Source organism: Limulus polyphemus, unplaced genomic scaffold (assembly GCF_000517525.1).
Source record: "Limulus polyphemus unplaced genomic scaffold, Limulus_polyphemus-2.1.2 Scaffold2327, whole genome shotgun sequence".
NCBI lineage: Eukaryota > Metazoa > Arthropoda > Merostomata > Xiphosura > Limulidae > Limulus > Limulus polyphemus.
The window spans coordinates 142370-160370 of NW_013667937.1; the positions used below are offsets into that span (position 1 = coordinate 142370).

The 18001-nt window shown below is 35.1% G+C and overlaps 2 protein-coding genes across 2 annotated transcripts in view; both read left to right on the plus strand.

Annotated features, from left to right (window-relative positions):
- LOC106466623 (E3 ubiquitin-protein ligase TRIM37-like) overlaps positions 1–10146 on the plus strand; it is a 42874-nt gene extending 32728 nt beyond the window's left edge. Inside the window, exons 9-14 of the mRNA XM_022394662.1 lie at positions 3457–3589; positions 3981–4057; positions 4745–5039; positions 8469–8535; positions 8838–9131; positions 9908–10146. Coding sequence (XP_022250370.1) covers positions 3457–3589; positions 3981–4057; positions 4745–5039; positions 8469–8535; positions 8838–9131; positions 9908–10146 — 1105 coding nt within the window. The remainder of the gene's footprint in view (positions 1–3456; positions 3590–3980; positions 4058–4744; positions 5040–8468; positions 8536–8837; positions 9132–9907) is intronic.
- A 7127-nt stretch (positions 10147–17273) lies between these two features.
- LOC111087573 overlaps positions 17274–18001 on the plus strand; it is a 6928-nt gene continuing 6200 nt past the window's right edge. The window contains exon 1 of the mRNA XM_022394663.1: positions 17274–17531. Within this exon, the coding sequence (XP_022250371.1) occupies positions 17405–17531 (127 nt within the window). The 5' untranslated portion in view covers positions 17274–17404. The remainder of the gene's footprint in view (positions 17532–18001) is intronic.

Sequence of the window (18001 nt, forward strand, 5' to 3'; positions counted from 1 at the left end):
TAATAGTCTACCAAAACAAAGCCAAGACAAGTTACTTTGTTCAGACCAAAGGTCAGTTTTATGTTATTTGATACGGTAACATGAGTGCACGTGAGCCGTATCACTTTAACTTCTGTAATGTTAGTCAGTCACATCAATATAATAAAAATAATAAATATATATATAAATGTATAATGTTATGAGATTTAAGCTATTTATTTTAAACATTTTTGTTTTGGTGTTAAAATTTGTGTTCATTCCAGAATGAAAGAGGCATAACTTATATTTATTTATTTAATTTTTATTGTGATTGCAAGATCGGTCAAATCTACCGAACCCATACAGAGATTAATTACTGAAAATAAAATATAAAGTTTTTTTATTAACATTTGATAACTATCTGGACATTACAAAGATTTCGCCTGTGAAATTTCAAAATTTTCTGATGCATAAAAGTATTTTTAATTTTAAAATGAATATTACTGTGCATGATAGATAGGCAACATGCAAAAAAGAAAAAAAACACATGAGAAAAACATTTCTTTAAAAACCATCAGACTTAATAAAAAAAATTGATATTTTGCATATGAAAGCATTGTAATGGTTTACTGATAATCTGCCAAATTTTGTTAACATTCAATTACTAATTTAAACTTTATATTATAAAAACTATAACAAGCACAAAATGGCTACGATGTTGGTCCCAGAGACCGAGCTCATGCTGAAAGTTTTAATGTGATCCTATATTCCATTACTTTACCTCAGTTTGAACCACTTTCCTCATGTTCCATGTTTCATATTTCTTTCTTTTCTTAGCCTATGGATGTTGGAGGTTGGATTTGTTTGCTATTGACATTTCATATACTCTTTATTACCCTACCTATCTTCTACTTTATCCAGATCATTCCTTTTTCCCGAACACCTTGGCAGTTTGGAGGGTGGTTCCTCATTTTCTCCATTTCCCATCTTTACTCTCGACCGGATCCGGATAGGCTTCTGTATCTGGTCAGGTCTCTTTGTACTGCTACCTTCCATGATACATGTTCCTGACTCTTTATCCCCTGGCAATCCTCCCCCCCCCTTGTGATCTTTCACTTCTGCCCTTACCAATTGGGTCTGCTCTTTTTGGTTGATTGGCTTAATTTTCCCTACCTTCTTCCTCTTGGACTTTGTTCTAAGTGTCCTCACATCAGATCCAACACCTCACTTTTTCCCTTGCTTCTCGTTTCATCGTCCAATGGAGGAGATTCTGCAATTTATCATGTGGACCACTCCCAGTACTTTCATCCCCCACTATCTCCATCATATCGATGTTTCCTCTTCATTGGGATTCCATTACCACCTGTGGCTGCTTTTAAGTCTTTGGTGCAATTCTAACAAAAAACTGTTTCTTCATACTTTCTTTCAGAGGCCTTTATCCACTTTTTATCACATGGATTCTGCTCAGTGGCAAGGGTTGCCTGACCAGGTATTCTTTAACTCTAAACTTGCACTGTACAGCCATGTTGACTCATGCTTTAACTTCCGTGGCTTCACACGCTCGCCGTGGAGATGGGATGATCCACAAGATCTCTTGACAGTGAATAACCTTTCAATATTTTACTTCGTGAACATGATTGTCCCAGACTGTACCACCCATGGATGCATGGATAAAGCAGAAAGGGATTGCTGCCCATCCCTGCCATGCTCAGAGTGAATAACTTGGTATGACCTGCTTTTCAAAATAAGGTTTAGTGGTCACCCATTGCACTGTCTCTAGTGATGACATTCCTCCATACTTTCCATTCCATTGTCACTCTCTTTCTTCAAGTGGAGTATGAGAGATCTTGCCTCTGTTCAGTTCCAAGCCACTGGGGTGGTTGACCATGGAGGCATCCTGCTGAATGAGTTCCACACAATTTCCATTCAGTTACAGAGTAGGGCAGTGGTATTCTGTAGGTATTGATGATGTAATATCCTCCTATTTGCAATAACCAGTACAACCGAGAGAGATGTCAGAATGCAGTTCACCCCTTTGATTGGGAGCCCTCATCCTACCCTCACATGGATGTCAGTACCCCGTGAGGAGGTTTTTGATTAGAGTGAACCAATCACCATAATTCTGCACAGATTTGGGTTGTCTATCTTCTTCCCTGAATTTCCTCCATCTGTATTGTGGGTCTCAGCGGTAGTATTTGGGATTGCTACAGTTCTGTTCTTGACTATCCCTCTTCTTACAGGGATGTTATTGACATTGGATGGTCCCTGCCAGTACTGTGGTTGGGGGAGTTGATTCCACCCAGTAGACATCCTTTTGATACTGGATGTCAATTTCCCAGATCAATTGCTTAGAGGTAATCCTTGTGTAATACCCAAGAATCTCTGTGGATCTTAATCCCCAGTTCTTGGGTTTGAGGTGAAGGTGGTATGATCTTCATCCTATCCTCGTGCAGATGTCAGTACCCTGCAAGGAGATTTTGTATGCAATTGACTTACCGAGTAAGGTCTGCCATGTCCTAGCCACTGGGCGCATACTCGTTTACCCACTTTTATCTCGTGGGATTGAGTTACAATATGTTTCTCGGGTTAGGAACACTTTTACCACATTCTCTCGGACTTGGATGTGCTCCTCTCATTTTCCATCCTAATATCTTACACATTCTACACATGGTGAAGGGTATACCTGGCTCAGAAGTGGTGCAGTTCCCCTCTTCTGATTTTTGTATCTGTATTTCTCATTTTCAGGGATATCCTTTGGATGCTTTTGGGGATTTCTGTCTTTCTCTCGCACCGATCCCTCCTCCTCATTCTCAATGTGGGATTCTAGCTAATCCTGTGAGAAGTGGTAATGACCATATTGGAAATTATAATTTTCCTATACTGAAAAATGTATTTCCAATAGGTACTTCTCTTCTCACACTTCCCATCCTTCCTCCCCATTTTTCTCCAGTGCTGACATCTTCTGCCAAACTTCGAAGTGATAGTTCAGTAGAGGAGGGTAGAGGGAGTTACATATGTCATGTGAGCATATCATGCTTGCATTGGTTAGGAGGTGACACATGTTGATTTGCATGAGAGACATGTTGGAATATAGCAATTCCAATAGGGGGAAGCAGAAGGCATGTGGCATGTGTAAAGAAGAGTTCACATATAGAGGGCAGCACTGAATGAGAATAGCTAATCTTGTGAGAGGGGGGTAAGTACCTATCGGAAATACATTTTCAGTGTAGGAAAATTATAACTATTTTATGATGTAGACTATGAAATTTTGAAATGGTTCTCAAGTTTTTTCTTTTTATATATAATGATATTAGATTAAAAAAAATTATATATGAAAATTTGAAATACTTGTCTTGTTAATTCAAATATTTGGTTTTGTAAAACTCAAATATATTGCTACAATTTTGTTGATTTATGCAAATTCAAACTTTAGGAATGTGATGAAAAAAAAAGACTAATTAGGAAGATTTTTCTAATTGTCTCTTTCTTCTATCATAGTGAAATAGTTCCTTGCTATGAAAGCAACACCTTTGTGATGCACAATTTTAGCATTCTTCAGCAGAGGGCAGACCCTGTGTATAGCCCAGCATTGAACATTTGTGGCTTAACCTGGAGATTAAAAGTTTACCCTGTAAGTTGTTCAGAACTTTCCTTTTATTTTGTGTAAATACTATCAAGCAAATCTGGTTCAGTTACATGGGTCTCATTATTAGTAAGAAATTAAGAATATTGTTCTTAGTATAAGGAATTTTAACAATTTTAAACAGTTTATTTGATTATTAAACTTAATATTTAATTTCTTATAATAAGGTTCACGTACTAATCTTATAATACGAGTTGACATTATAATATTAAGTTTAGTTTTATGTTATTATATCAATTTATGTAACTATATTTTTTCACTCTGATATTTCCTTTGAAGATATGTCTTAGAATCAAAATTTTCTTGTCTAGTAAAACCTATTAGTTTTTAACACATTCAGTTGGGAACATCTTTGTGAAATATACCATTTTATTTTCAGGATGGTAATGGAGTAGTACGGGGACATTACTTGTCAGTGTTTTTGGAATTGTCAGCTGGACTTCCTGAAACATCAAAGTAAGAAAACTTCAGTAGAACTATTGTATAACCCAGAAAGTAGATAGAATAATCTTTCTGACATAATGAAATAAAGTAGTTGGTTCAGGTTAGTGTGATCATCCACTTCTGACATAAGGACTTAATTAATAAAGTAGTTGTTCAGGGTTAGTGTGATCATCCACTTCTGACATAAGGACTTAATTAATAAAGTAATTGTTCAGTGTTAGTGTGATCATCCACTTCTGACATATGGACATAGTGATACCACTTCTGACATAAAGACTTAAGTGGTTATTCAGGGTTATTGAGATCATCCACTTCTGACATATGGACATAGTGATACCACTTCTGACATAAAGACTTAAGTGGTTATTCAGGGTTATTGAGATCATCCACTTTTGACATAAGGACTTAATACTTTAGAATACCAGCCATTGTGAGATAGTATTATTTAACAAGTTGGTCTATTTCTTATTATAAATTTAACATACCTTTCTAATGCACTAGCATTCTGACATATATATGTAATTTCTTAATAACTTTTTTTTTAGCATATTTCAAACTACCAAAATCTGGTTTAATGTAAGGCCAATGTCAGGAAGGTAGTAGAGATGTTTATCAGTATCTGTGTTACTCATTAGACATTGAATACAGTTATTAGTCATAATTTGTTATTATAGTGTTTTACTGAGACTACTTTAATAGGTATGAATACCGAGTGGAGATGATTCATCTAGCTTCTCGAGATGCAACCAAAAACATTGTTCGAGAATTTGCTTCTGATTTTGAAGTTGGAGAATGCTGGGGTTATAACCGGTTCTTTCGACTAGACCTCTTGGCCACTGAAGGTTATTTAAACACACAGACAGATTCTTTGGTTCTAAGATTTCGAGTTCGACCACCAACATTTTATCAGAAGTGTAGAGACCAACAGTGGTTTATCAACCAGCTACAAGCTACACAGACTCACTTTGCAACCCAGATTAATGACCTGAAAGAAGTGAGTTACTGCATTAATTAATTTCCAATATTATATTTGTATTTTTAGTTTCTTTTCTTAATAAATGTACAGTTTATAAAGATAATAAATTAACATAGTTAACTAATGTGTTTTGTAGAACTAAGTAGTTAAGTAAGATCTTAGTCTGTATTTATGGTTTGCTCCAAAGATTTGATTTTTCATTTGAAATGTAATACTTGTATAAATTTCAATTTTTGAAATTAGTTTTTTAGTAGACTTGATGTATCACAAATGACTAAGTAGTATTTGATGTTTGAAGTGCCTATAACTGGATTTTAAAATTGTGATGAAATTTGTTCAATGCAAATGTTATGACATTTTGCAGAGCTACATTCAAAATTTAAACAACTTTATTCACCAATTAATCCAAATTTTGAAAGAAGTTTAGTTTATTAATTGAAAAGGAAATGTATAAATAAATTCTAAATCCCCACTTCTTTGAGTCACGTGGTGCCTCTCTGCTCTGAATTCTCCTTTTTATATTTTATTTTTTCCCTTAGACTGATTTCAGAATGTCCACCAATTTAAAATACCAACTATAGATATTGACAGGCAAGAAGTTACAATATGAATTTTCAACCTTTAGTTTCCAATATATCAATAATTTGTTACATCCATCCCTCTCAAATTACTCATTTCAAATTACTCATTTACTCCCACTTACTTCTCTATGATACATATTGTGAACTATGTGATTATAACGTTGGTGCCATTTCCTAAAGAGATGTTATTGAGTGTAGACTGAAGTTGGTGCTTTGTTAAGTAATGAAGTTTTTTAACCTGTTTGTAAGTTAAGATATTAAGCTTGATAAATGATAGTAGTTCTGAAACATTGTTCTACTGCTTGAATTATTGTTTGTGTTTTAAATAGCATACTTGAAAGCTATACCAGTTATTATTTGAATAACCAACATAATGTTAGTCTTAGTAAAGCATGCTATGTTCTTGAGTCCAAGTAAGGCTAAAAGTAACATGAATTGATACATTTCTTGTTTTTATTTATATCTTTTACTTAGTGATATATGTTTTTTAATAAAGAGTACCAAAATGTAAAAAAAATTAAGAACTTGTTATTTTATACAAGAAAACTTAAGTGGAAAAAACAGTCATTTTTCTGTGATAATCCTTGAGGAGTCCATGAGGTCATAGTTAGATGTCGATGCTTAAAGAAATACTATCAAAGTGTGAAAAATGACATACTTGTTAGCACAAGTGAACAATAATGGTACTACGAGGCAACAAATCTCTTGTCAAAATGTTCAAATATGAAGATATTGTTAAGTGTATATTAAAGATACAGTTAATTATAAAATTCAATTTTTGTCCGTCTTATATTACATAATCCTTATGTGAAACAGTGTTAATATACAATTAATGTACTTTATAAGAAAGTAATAAATACTTGTCTACATTAGAACTTTATTAATAATAGCTATACAATTAAACGATAATTTTCCATTGAGCAAAGTATAAATATTTCTTTATACTGTGCTTTAAGTGTCTTTAATATCCTTAAGAAAGTCACTTGTTACAGTAACCAAATGACAAATCTGAAATGTTTATTTCCTCACAAAAAACATTTTGATTAAAATTATTTCAGCATATTCATGACGTATGTTCATCACTAAATTTTAAAGTGTTTTAAATGAATTCAGTTATTGTGAAAGAATTCTGTTACACAACACTGATTGTAGATGCTCATCAATGCACAGGTAACCTTACAAACGGACGAACATTAATAAATTTAACGAAGTTACATAAACATTCAATGTAACCAGTTAACCACAAATCTAAAGTAAAACTTCATATCTGGAAAACATTAACATCACTTAATAGTCTGTGAGAAATACATACTTGCTTTAATGATAAAATATAAGCTAACTAGATCTAAACAAAGTGATTTTACATTAATGAAACCAGCCTTGTATATAATTAATCTAATTAAGTACAACTATTTACTATCATTAATTGATTCACAAGAAAATTAAATGTATAATGATTAAAGTGGATTGAATCGTCAGTTGGTAACCTCATTGTTAAATGTATTCTGGCCTTAACCCTAATATCTCACAAGGCTCAGCCAGTTTAGGAGACTTATTTTAGTTCCAAGTTTATATTCTTAGCCAACAATGCAAAACAATTTTCAAATACATAAAAATTAAAATATTCAGTATTGTTGTAAACATTATAACCAGTAATATCAATGTAACTTACTTCAGAGAAGTCCTATTTTTTAAAACTCCTAATGTAGGTACATTAATAAAAAAAAAACATTCACACACTGTTTTCTGTATAAAATTTTTTTCCTATAACTAAAAGCTTTTGGCCCTCTTACCAAAGTTTTCATCGGGTAACAGTGTATTGAATAATACAAATTCATATCTCTGTGGAACACTTTTTTTAAAGATGGGTGTTCTGATTATTGTTTAGACATCTGTTTTTAAAGTGTTTCGCAAGTAATGAATCTGCATTACTTAGTATATTGTTGATTAGTGAAATCTCTGGAAAGTTGGCCAAAAGCTTTCAATTAAAGGAAAAGAGAAATTTTCACAATTTAGAAAATATTCAAATATTGTTGTACATGTTACAACTAAGAACATTAATGTAACTTACTAAAGAGAAATGTTTATTAGTGTTAAAATAAAAAAAAATTAATATTGTTGTGAACATTATAATCTGTAATATTAAGACTCTGTGCTGCAAATAACTCAGCCCTGATATGGCCGTGCCTTTTTTATTATTTTTGATTTGACAACTGACTACTTGTATGCTTTATATTGTAGTTAATATGTATCGTAGGTGCAGTGCATGAGGGTAACGGATCACAAAGACGACAAACATGGCAAATAAAGCATGTTCTTTTTTTCGTATTTTGTGTTGATCACATACTCTGCCAGTTACTACTGTTTCCATGCTTCCTGGTATCCGATTGAAAATCTGAAAGTTGTGTTGAAATCAGCTAAACTGTTTACTAATAATTACTATTGCACTTTTTTATTATATGTGTCATAATTATTTTTCGACCAAATTTTTAGTAAAATACCCTACTTTTTCGTGGCTGCGAGTCTTAATATAATTTAAATATAAATCTTCCATAGTATTAGAGTTAGTTTAAAACGTTCATAACTATCATAAAAATTATAATTATTATTACCAAAGAAACTAACCATAAATAGATGAATATGTCGGTGCTTACAAATACTTGAAAAATAAGTCATTTGTTAGTGTAATACACTCAGTTAAAAATGTATTGAATCCATGTAAGTGTCCATGTATTTGTATATTTAGTTGTAGATATATATATGTAGCCACCACTGAATTGTTATTTATTTGTGCTGTGTTCTCTGATAGTGTTTTATAAAAATGGTTGTTCAAACAGAACCATTATCATGAGTTAAACTATTTCAGAGACTTGCTATAGAATTATCCCGAAACCAATCAGCTGTAGGAAAAGAAGTGAATGCAACGACAAATGGTAGGTTCCTAATGTGCAAATGTCTGTATATTTTTGACTAATTTTTAGTTTTAATAAAAATGTTAATTTTATTTTTATTTTTTTTATACAAGTGTGAAAGTACTGAAACTGATATTAATAGAATTTGTTGTTTAAGTTATGCAAAAATAAAATTAAGAAATCATTGAATACAATTGGTATTTTTGTACCTTAAAGTTCTAGAAAGTTTTAAGATTATACAATTATTTATCTTGTTTTGACTGGTTTTTTTTGTATAAGATAGACACTAGTAAGAAGATTTTAAGAAGCTTTATATATTTCAGGCACATCTCAGCCAGTACCTGATCAGCCCAGGCCGTGTACTTCATCGTTAATTTCTAATGTTCTTAACAGTCCTTGTATTTACTCATCAGCATCAAGCCTGGTTTCTTCAGTGGCATTTACACTAACCCCTAATTATTCTGTGGCAGGAAGCGAGTTATCTCTCTCTCCAGGCACAAGAGCTTCTATTGGAAGTGGCAAATACACACCCAATGACAGAGCTGCAAAACTATCTCTAGGAGGAAAATCTAGTGGGAAAAAAACAGTAACTGGAACATTGAAACAGCAGAGAAAAGGTTAAATGATTATATCACCTTCTTGTTTAAAATAAATAGTAACTAACCTACTTTATAAAAAAAATAATAATAATAAATCTGAAGCATCTTAAGATATCTCTAAAATGCTTGTCCTGTAAAAATGTTTTCTTCATGGCCATAAAAACTGGTAATTCATCATGATTGAAAAATACATATTTTAGAGGGAAAAAGCAGTAACATTAAGAATATTAAAGTGCTGTGATTAGTTTTGAGCACTTCATGGAAAATGGGTTATGATGATCTAACTGTTGCTACTGGGACATACTTGTAGAACATTAGAAAGATGTCTTAGTTATACATCATAGGCTCAGATAATTTTCACAACTGAAAGCAGTATGATGATCTAACTGTTGCTACTGGGACATACTTGTAGAACATTAGAAAGATGTTTTAGTTATACATCGTAGGCTCAGATAATTTTCACAACTGAAAGCAGTAGAATAGTTTAATTGCTACTGAAACATACTTTTAGAAAGATATGTTTGTTATTTTTAGCTTTATTGTTACCATCATTGGAATAGTCTGACAATGCTTCTTGATTATATATTAGAGAATTAACACACTAGATGTGAGATTTTGAGCTGGCGACTGGTCTCAGGATCATCCTGGATCAGAGCAGTGATCATTTTAAATGTTACTCTATCTTGTCCTATCTGAAGATCTTGTCTGATAAGCTTTATTTGAATATTTGATGTTTATCCTTTACTTTTAGAAAATCTGGTTTTAAAGATTAAATGCTTAGTTTGTATTTTTAGGATTAAGTGAGCAATCTAGCCCACAAGCTCCAGAAAAACAACAGATATCATGCTTTAGCGAACAAATCACTTCTCAACAACAGAATACTGATTGTCCTGATGATGCTAGACCTTGTGTACCAGAGAGAGTAGCCAGTCCATCCTTCAAGGATCTTGTGGATTCCTCTGTAGCTTCATACAATTTTGATTCCACAAGTTCTGATGATAGTGAGGTACAATCTCTTGTGAAATATGTGTAACTTATAATTAAGTTTTATACACTTTTTCTTTGTTTGTATAAAATAATGATATTTACCATCAGGCTAAAAACAGTGCCACCTTCTGGGGTCAACATGTACTTTCAATGAACATTACATTTCAGTACTTTAATATGATGACAGGGCTAGATTCAAGTTAACAGATGGTCAAATTGCTGAATAGTGTTAGAATTTTGCCAATAAATCATAGAAAGTCCTAGAAGAAAGTTATTAGTACGTAATTCAGATGGAAGATTCAAAATTTCTTACTCTTGTGTATAAATACACCCATGATATATGCATTTCAGTCATTTATATTGGAAGATTCCAAGTACATAAAGGTCACTATAATTGTGATTAGAAATATTGTTTTGCTTGCTGATGTCGTTATGGTACTGCAGTCTCATTTGTGTTGCATTGCATACCCAGACTAAATATCGGGAAATGGGGATAACAGGACTGCCACTTCAATTTGTTTGATTGGTTGCCAAGAGAAATAGCTTGTGGGCCAACCAGCTAGACTTACACCATATGGCTTCTTCATTGGCTAGCAGCATGGTGAGAAATACTGTAACTAAGTGGTTGCTCATTGGGTGTGATAATAAAATAGAAATCTCAAACTGCAATGTTTTTCCCCACCTTCCTACTAATTTGTCCAAGATTAACACAAATGTTAGGCCTATTGACTTCTAATTATTCACTAGCTTTCAGCATTCCAACCTAAACATTTAATATTAAAATACTTTTTTTTAATATGGGGTGGATGTGAGAAATGGGATACCGTAGACTTCGTCAATCCAAGTTTTCTAGAATAGATAACCAAATTCCATCCACTTTGAGCATCTTTTAATTTTTATGAGACAATTAAAATATAAACTTAATCACAATTAAACTTAGTGTTGGTATTTGAATAGAAAACATGACAAGAAGATTTATATATCTAAATAGGATATGTGTGTACTTGTTAACATTATGACGAAGTTACATTCAATTTTACATGGATAAATATTATTGTTGCTGGTAGCATTCCCGAATTTGCTAATGTGAAAAAAATAAGAATTAGCAATCATTTGTCAGTGCCTTCAAAGATTAAGCTTAAAGCTTGGATGATAAATCCAGACTTGCACGTTTATCTCATAAAAGTAGGACTAGAAGCAGTGTACATATCATCTATGAACAGGACTAATTTTAGAAATCATACTGATATGAAAAAGCAATAATCAGATTTTAATTCCTGTATGTAAATTCCTTTCTGTAAAAGTTCTGTAATGGTAATAGTTTGTTCCCTGTAACATTTCGCATTTGCATGCTACAGCACAGTAATACCACATGAAAACACACAAGTTTAAGTGGGAGCCTCAAAGCTAGTGATGAATGAAAAATTGCACATATATAAGGCAGCACAAAATTGTGGAAAGCTTATATGTGAGAAGTGATAAGGTATCATATTGGAATTTCAAGTCATTAAAGGACTATGCTGTTCTAGCATGCAACAACCCACCACAAAAAGGAGTGCAACACACCCTCCTAGTGCAGCTGACTCCCTCTATACTGATTGTTCAATCATCACTTCTTGATTTTGCACTCTCTGTATCATGTCCTCTTGCTCCCTGTCACCACTTCCCATTCCTCTATTCCCATCAGTCTTCCCACTGCTTGTAGACTTCAGTGCTGTCACGCTAGGCAGTGATTATTCAATTGGCTCAGGGTAGGTAGAGCCTGTTTTCTTTGATTTACAGACCTTTGCCCTCCAATTGTAGCTGACTATTGAGTACTGAGTGTTCTGTCGGAGAGCGTTACCCTTCATTTTTATCCTCTCCTCCTCCATTTTTCCTTGTTCCTGTTACTTTCCCTCCTCCATGGGATCTTGTTTTTTGCCAGCATCCATGGTAGTGTTGTACCTAATGGCTAAAGACTATTGGATGGGTTTCTCATCCTTTTCTAGGATTTTATTCCCATCTTTTCATGATTCCCCAAGGATCCATAGATACGAATCTGGTCTTAGTCATTTCTTATATCTTAGTCAGTTTCATGACCTCCCTCAATTTACCATGGGGACTTTTCTCACCCTATGGTGGTCTTTTACTCCAGGTCTTGGACTTTGGACTTTTTTGGATGTTTATTTTCTCATTTGACTTCATCCCATAAAGCCTCCTACAGCCATCTTCTTCTCCTTTGAGAGGAAGCAAATTTGGGTCAGTTGGTCAAATGGAAGTCTCATCTCACACCTATTTAGTTTCTCATTCAAGTGTTTTTCAGTTTGCATCTCCACAGGGCCCAGCCTTCTGTTTTTCTTTTGAAAGGCATAGAGCAATTAGTTTTCCATGTCGATCCTCTCCTTCTCTCAGGGTGCAGGAGGTTCTCTCTCTTTTGGGGACTATGGCTTCCATGGAACCCCTTATCCCCTTGGGTCATGCTCATTTGTGATGGCTACAATGGACTTTACACAATCACTGGTTCCTTTCTTGGGATCCTTTGTCCTCCACCATTTTCCTTACTCAGACTTCACGTGATGACTTGATACACCCAATAACATAGAGGGTGTACCACTTTGTTGCTCGCACATGGATCTCCATATGTTTCTAGATGCCTCCTTGATGGGATGGGGGGAATGTCTTAACTCTCACGTGACTTTGTGTTGGTGGTCTCACAATGAATCATCCCTTCATAACACTCTGTTAGAACTTTTGGTAATATGTTGAGCTTTGCACCATTTCCTTGTAATGGTTTGTGGAAGTCTTGTGATCATCCATACAGCCAACTGTGCTGTTGTCTCCTATATCAATCACCAGTAGAACACCTGATCTCACTCTTTCTGTTTCCACACTCTTGACATCGTTTTCTGGGCCTATTCTTTACCTATAGGTCTAATAGTTTGTCATATTTCAGGTACCCTGAATCTTGTCGCAGATTGTATTTTGAGTCCCAACAAAATACTACCTATGGAGTGGTCCTTGAACCTCTTGTGTTCCAGTGGCTCTTGTTTGAACACTCCTCTTCTGTATGCTTTTTACACTTGTCTCAACACCAAACTTCCCCTTTTCTGGTTCCAGGTTCCTATCCCTCATTTCTAACTATAGATGCATTGAGTCATGACTGGTCCAAACTTTTTTCTCTGTGTACTCTTCTATTTGTCTTCTCCCTCGTGTGCTTCCCTCATTCTTGAGTTCTTCTGCTAGCTCTGTACTGACCAGCTCAGCCATGGTCTTCTCTATTAAACCTTCTCCTACCTCTGTTACTCTCCCTACTCCTTCAGACTTGCTTCTCTCTCTCTCCCATCCAGCAGTGGGTTTTGTCTGGTCCCTTGCGAGACGTTTCAGACTCTCTTCACATGTAATCTTCCTTCTTTCTCGTTCTTCCTCTCTCTTTGTATAAATACAAAAATGGCATACATTCTGTAGTTGATATCTGCATTGTACTTTCTCCCTATCGTGTCTTTCTATCCCCCATCTTTCGATATTTTTACATTGGTGTTTGGTCAAGGCTTATTGCTTTCAACCATTGCTGACTACAGTACAGCTTTACCTAATACTTTTGAATTTTCCCATTATCATTATGTCTTCTCCTCTCCTGTTATTTCTATGCTCTTTTGTTATTTTTGCACCTTTGTCCTGCAGTCCTTCCTGATTGGGACCTAAATGTAGTTTTGTGAAAGTTACCTAGATAAGCCCCCTTTGGAAAGCATCCGAAGAGAACCCATGAAGTGTGACACCCTATACCATGAAAGTATAGGGGCACACCTGAGAGTCCACACCCCTTCTGTCCCAAGATGTACTCTTCACGCATAGATGTGCGTCACCAATTCGAGAGAAAAAGAAGCATGTTCGGAAACACAGTATGGAAAATGTACATGCTGTGGTACATTAGACCATATGTGGAGAGTCAACTCCAGTTTAAAACCAGGAAGCATCAGGTATTTTTTATCTGTTCCATGATAGGAGGAGTATCCCAACCATCTTCACCTCCATACCAGGAAGCAAAAGAGAAAAGGAACTTCCTTGCTGCCATCCTAAGTAGTGCTCATGTATGCAAACCTTGAACACATCCAACATCAGGCCACCTGGGAACCCAACATCTAGGCAAAGGTATGAAGGAGGAAAGCAAACAAGGTGGGTCAACTCTAGGACAAAACCAGGCAGCAGAAGTAATTTTTCTTCCAGGCTGAAGTAAGAGGAGGGTCCCAACCAACCACTTGAGTGAGGACTTATGTTGGCTGGTCCAGAACCGATCTAACACTAGATCACCCGGGAACCAACATCCAGACAGTGGTAAGATGTAGGAAAGCCAACCATAGGGGTGAACTGTATTTGGTAGATCCAAAACTAGCAGTTTCTGGAATTGTTCATCTGTTCTCTGGTGGGAGAAGAGCTCATACCATCTACACCAACAGATCACCACTGCTCTACTTTCTACTTAGTGGAAAAAGCCTCCGTGATCTACCATCTTGGCAGCTAGGAACTGGTGAGTGGGCAAAGACTCCTGTACTCTACCAGAAGAAGGGGGTAAAAGCACTTTGGGAGCCTGGAGGAACACAACACCTTATAACTGTGCAATAGGTAAACAGGAAACCCTATTTTTAAAAGCAGGCTAGTCCAGGTTTATTCAACTAGAACAGCTATTCCAACACTGCTTTACTCATGATAGTCCATAAGTAGGTACAGTCTGAATCAGGTCATGTTTAATAAATAACATACTGCAAGGAAACCTCATGAGTAAGTGTAGGAGACTTGAATGGTGTAGATTTAAGAAGAGGGCCAGATGATGAAGATAATGTGTGATGAAAGTATGAGAGACAGTCCACATGATCTCCTCTAATGAATGACAGAAGTGATCAGCCAGAGAGAGAAAGAGAATAAGGTGTAAGATTTGGGGAGAGGAGACCTGAAAGAATCAACATGAATCTACATCCAATGAAGCATAGGCAAGATGGATGAGCTGCTATAACCATCCTGTGAAGGTAATGGGAGGAATATCTTGGGGAGATGAGGAATTCTAAAGAATAAACAGACAGAAGCATAAACCATGAAATATACTAAATAATAAACCATAAAAATGAACTGTATGGATGGGACAAAGAAAATTATCCAGATAAGAATGAGAAAAAAATTGAGAAATGAAAGGAATGGAAGTAGGAGTGAATACACCTTTCCCTTCATGAGCCACAAGTGTTTTAGGGAGAAAATCACAAGCACGATAAAGAATATAAGAATGATGGGAAAAAAAATAAAAGAAACATCAATGGCATACATGTCAGGTCTCCAATGACCACAGATAAAAAGGAAGAAAGAGGACTTAAGTGAAAGATGGTACAATGAACAAGAGATAATAAGTTGAAAGAGAAGAAGGGTAAGGACATGGAGTCTAAAACATTGTTAATACAAACAAAATTCTTTCAAAATTTTGATCTGAAAGATCACATAAAAACTTGAAAGATGTTTGAAGAATTGTTTGTTCATAACCAGAAACTGGTTATCTGTGCTGTGCTCACCATGGATATCAAAAACCAAATTCTTAGTGTGATAAGGCTTCATTTTTACCATTGAGCTGTCAGGGAGACATTTGTTGAATGACTACTAATGATGCAACTTGTGTATGCTAGTTATTTTTGGCTGAAAATAGGTGATTCGGTCATTTCGACAGTGGTTTGCTCTTGATTAATACACCAAAATTACGATTATTCTTTTTTAAATCCAAGTTAAATAAGTTTGATTGAGTTTTAACTACTAGCTCTATAAAGAAAATAGCTTAGCCTATATCAATGATTTTCAGAATGCATAATCAGCCAATTTTGATCTTTGAGACATGTATTATATAGTACAACTTGATTCAAACTAAAGCTGGGCTATGCTAACATGCCTACAGAATGTTTTACTCTCAATACCAACTGTGACTGGTTCCAAGGAATTCTCAATTTAATAATGAGGCTGCCCACAACCAAGATGGTACACTGTAGAAGTACTGTGAAAATATCAGTACTGTGAAAATATCACGTTCCTCCTTACCAACAAAATATTTATGGTCAAACCGAAATAATTATTTATAAACTGAAAATCAGATAATTTAGAACTGCATGTCACCTATCAGAATCACACAATATGTAACGAACTCCACAACAAATAGCAGTAATCACCAGTTTTATTTTTTTTAATGAAAAATTAGAGGAAATAAAATTTTCCCGATTTTGATTATGAATTATTTTTATATCTAAAAGATAAGACTTAATCACATTTGTCAGTAATGGTCCAGTTCACGTCATCGTAAGGTATAAAATGCTAACATTTTCCAACACTGAAAATGTATTACTGACAGATACTTACTTCCTCTCACATACGAGCTTTCTTTGATTTTGTGCTGCCCCCTATATGCACAATTTTCGCTCACCACCTAAACTTGCATGTTTACACATGGTATTGCTTTATTGTAGCATGCAAATGAGCATGCGACAACCCTCCACCAATAGGAGTGCGATACACCTTCCTAGCACAGCTGACTCCCTCTATACTGATTGTGCAATTTGAGATTAGGCAAGAAATGATGCACTGGAAGTGGGAATGAGGGGTGGGAAGCATGAACATAGGTAGCTGTCAGAAATACATTTTCAGTGTTGGAAAATTTTAACTTCTGATACGATACTTTACCTTCACTCACATGTGCTAGAATCCCACACTAAAATGGTGAAGAGACTGGTTAAATAATTCCTTACAATATCAAGTCTGTGAATGATCTGTGTAAAAAAATACTTGATAATTACACTGACACAATCACTTGCTTACATTGTTTCTTCATCTACATCATTTTCATCATTGCTATTATCATCTAAAGTAGTATCCACACATCCATTCAGAGTAGGAAGTTCTGCATCTTCATTTTCTCCTTCACTTAAACCCTAATCAAATATATGGAACAAATAATATATTTTGGGGCTTTGGAAAGCCTCCATTCTTTGTTACAGATCATTCACAGACTTGATATTGTAAGGAATTATTTAACACACACACACGTGTGTGTCTGTGTGTGTGTGTGTGTGTATATATGTATGTATGTGTAAACAAATTACAGAGTTATTAACATATTCTTACATGTGTTAGGCTTCAAATGTCAGACAATTCAAGATTTCATTGTATAAATTAGGTCAGGAGAATATGATGTTGAGCACAATGTGACAGCAGACAGTGGATCCAGTCTTACAAGACAGCAGTGTCACAGCTGGAGAATACAAAGCCTTAATCTGCCCAGTTCACATGCCTGTGATTTGGCTCGGATGCTGCCCCCTGTAGCAGAAACTAAAGATAGAACTTATTCTGTTACGGAGTATGATGAGTCCATGCTGCTTAGGCTGTTGGAACTACCACATACATGGGACAATCTTCATGGTCATCAATCTCTTAGTAAGTAGGGATGTATATGGATAAATCTGAAATGTCTCTAAATCTTTACATTAATTTTTATGATAAATGTTCTCTCATCATATACTTACAGAAAACTAAGTCACATACTTACAGGAAACTAAGTCACATACTTACAGGAAACTAAGTCACATACTTACAGGAAACTAAGTCACCATACTTACAGGAAACTAAGTCGCATACTTACAGGAAACTAAGTCTGTTTAGGAAAAGGAAGATTTTCGGTTGGATAAACAACAGTTTTTCATTTGACAGTCTTGTATTTACTGAATAACATTTTATAATTGTTATCCGAACCATGACTACATGTGTAGGTTGGGCAGTAGGGCCCCACAGTGAGTGAACCATGCCTACATGTGTAGGGTTGGGCAGTAGGGCCCCACAGTGAGTGAACCATGCCTACATGTGTAGGGTTGGGCAGTAGGGCCCCACAGTGAGTGAACCATGCCTAC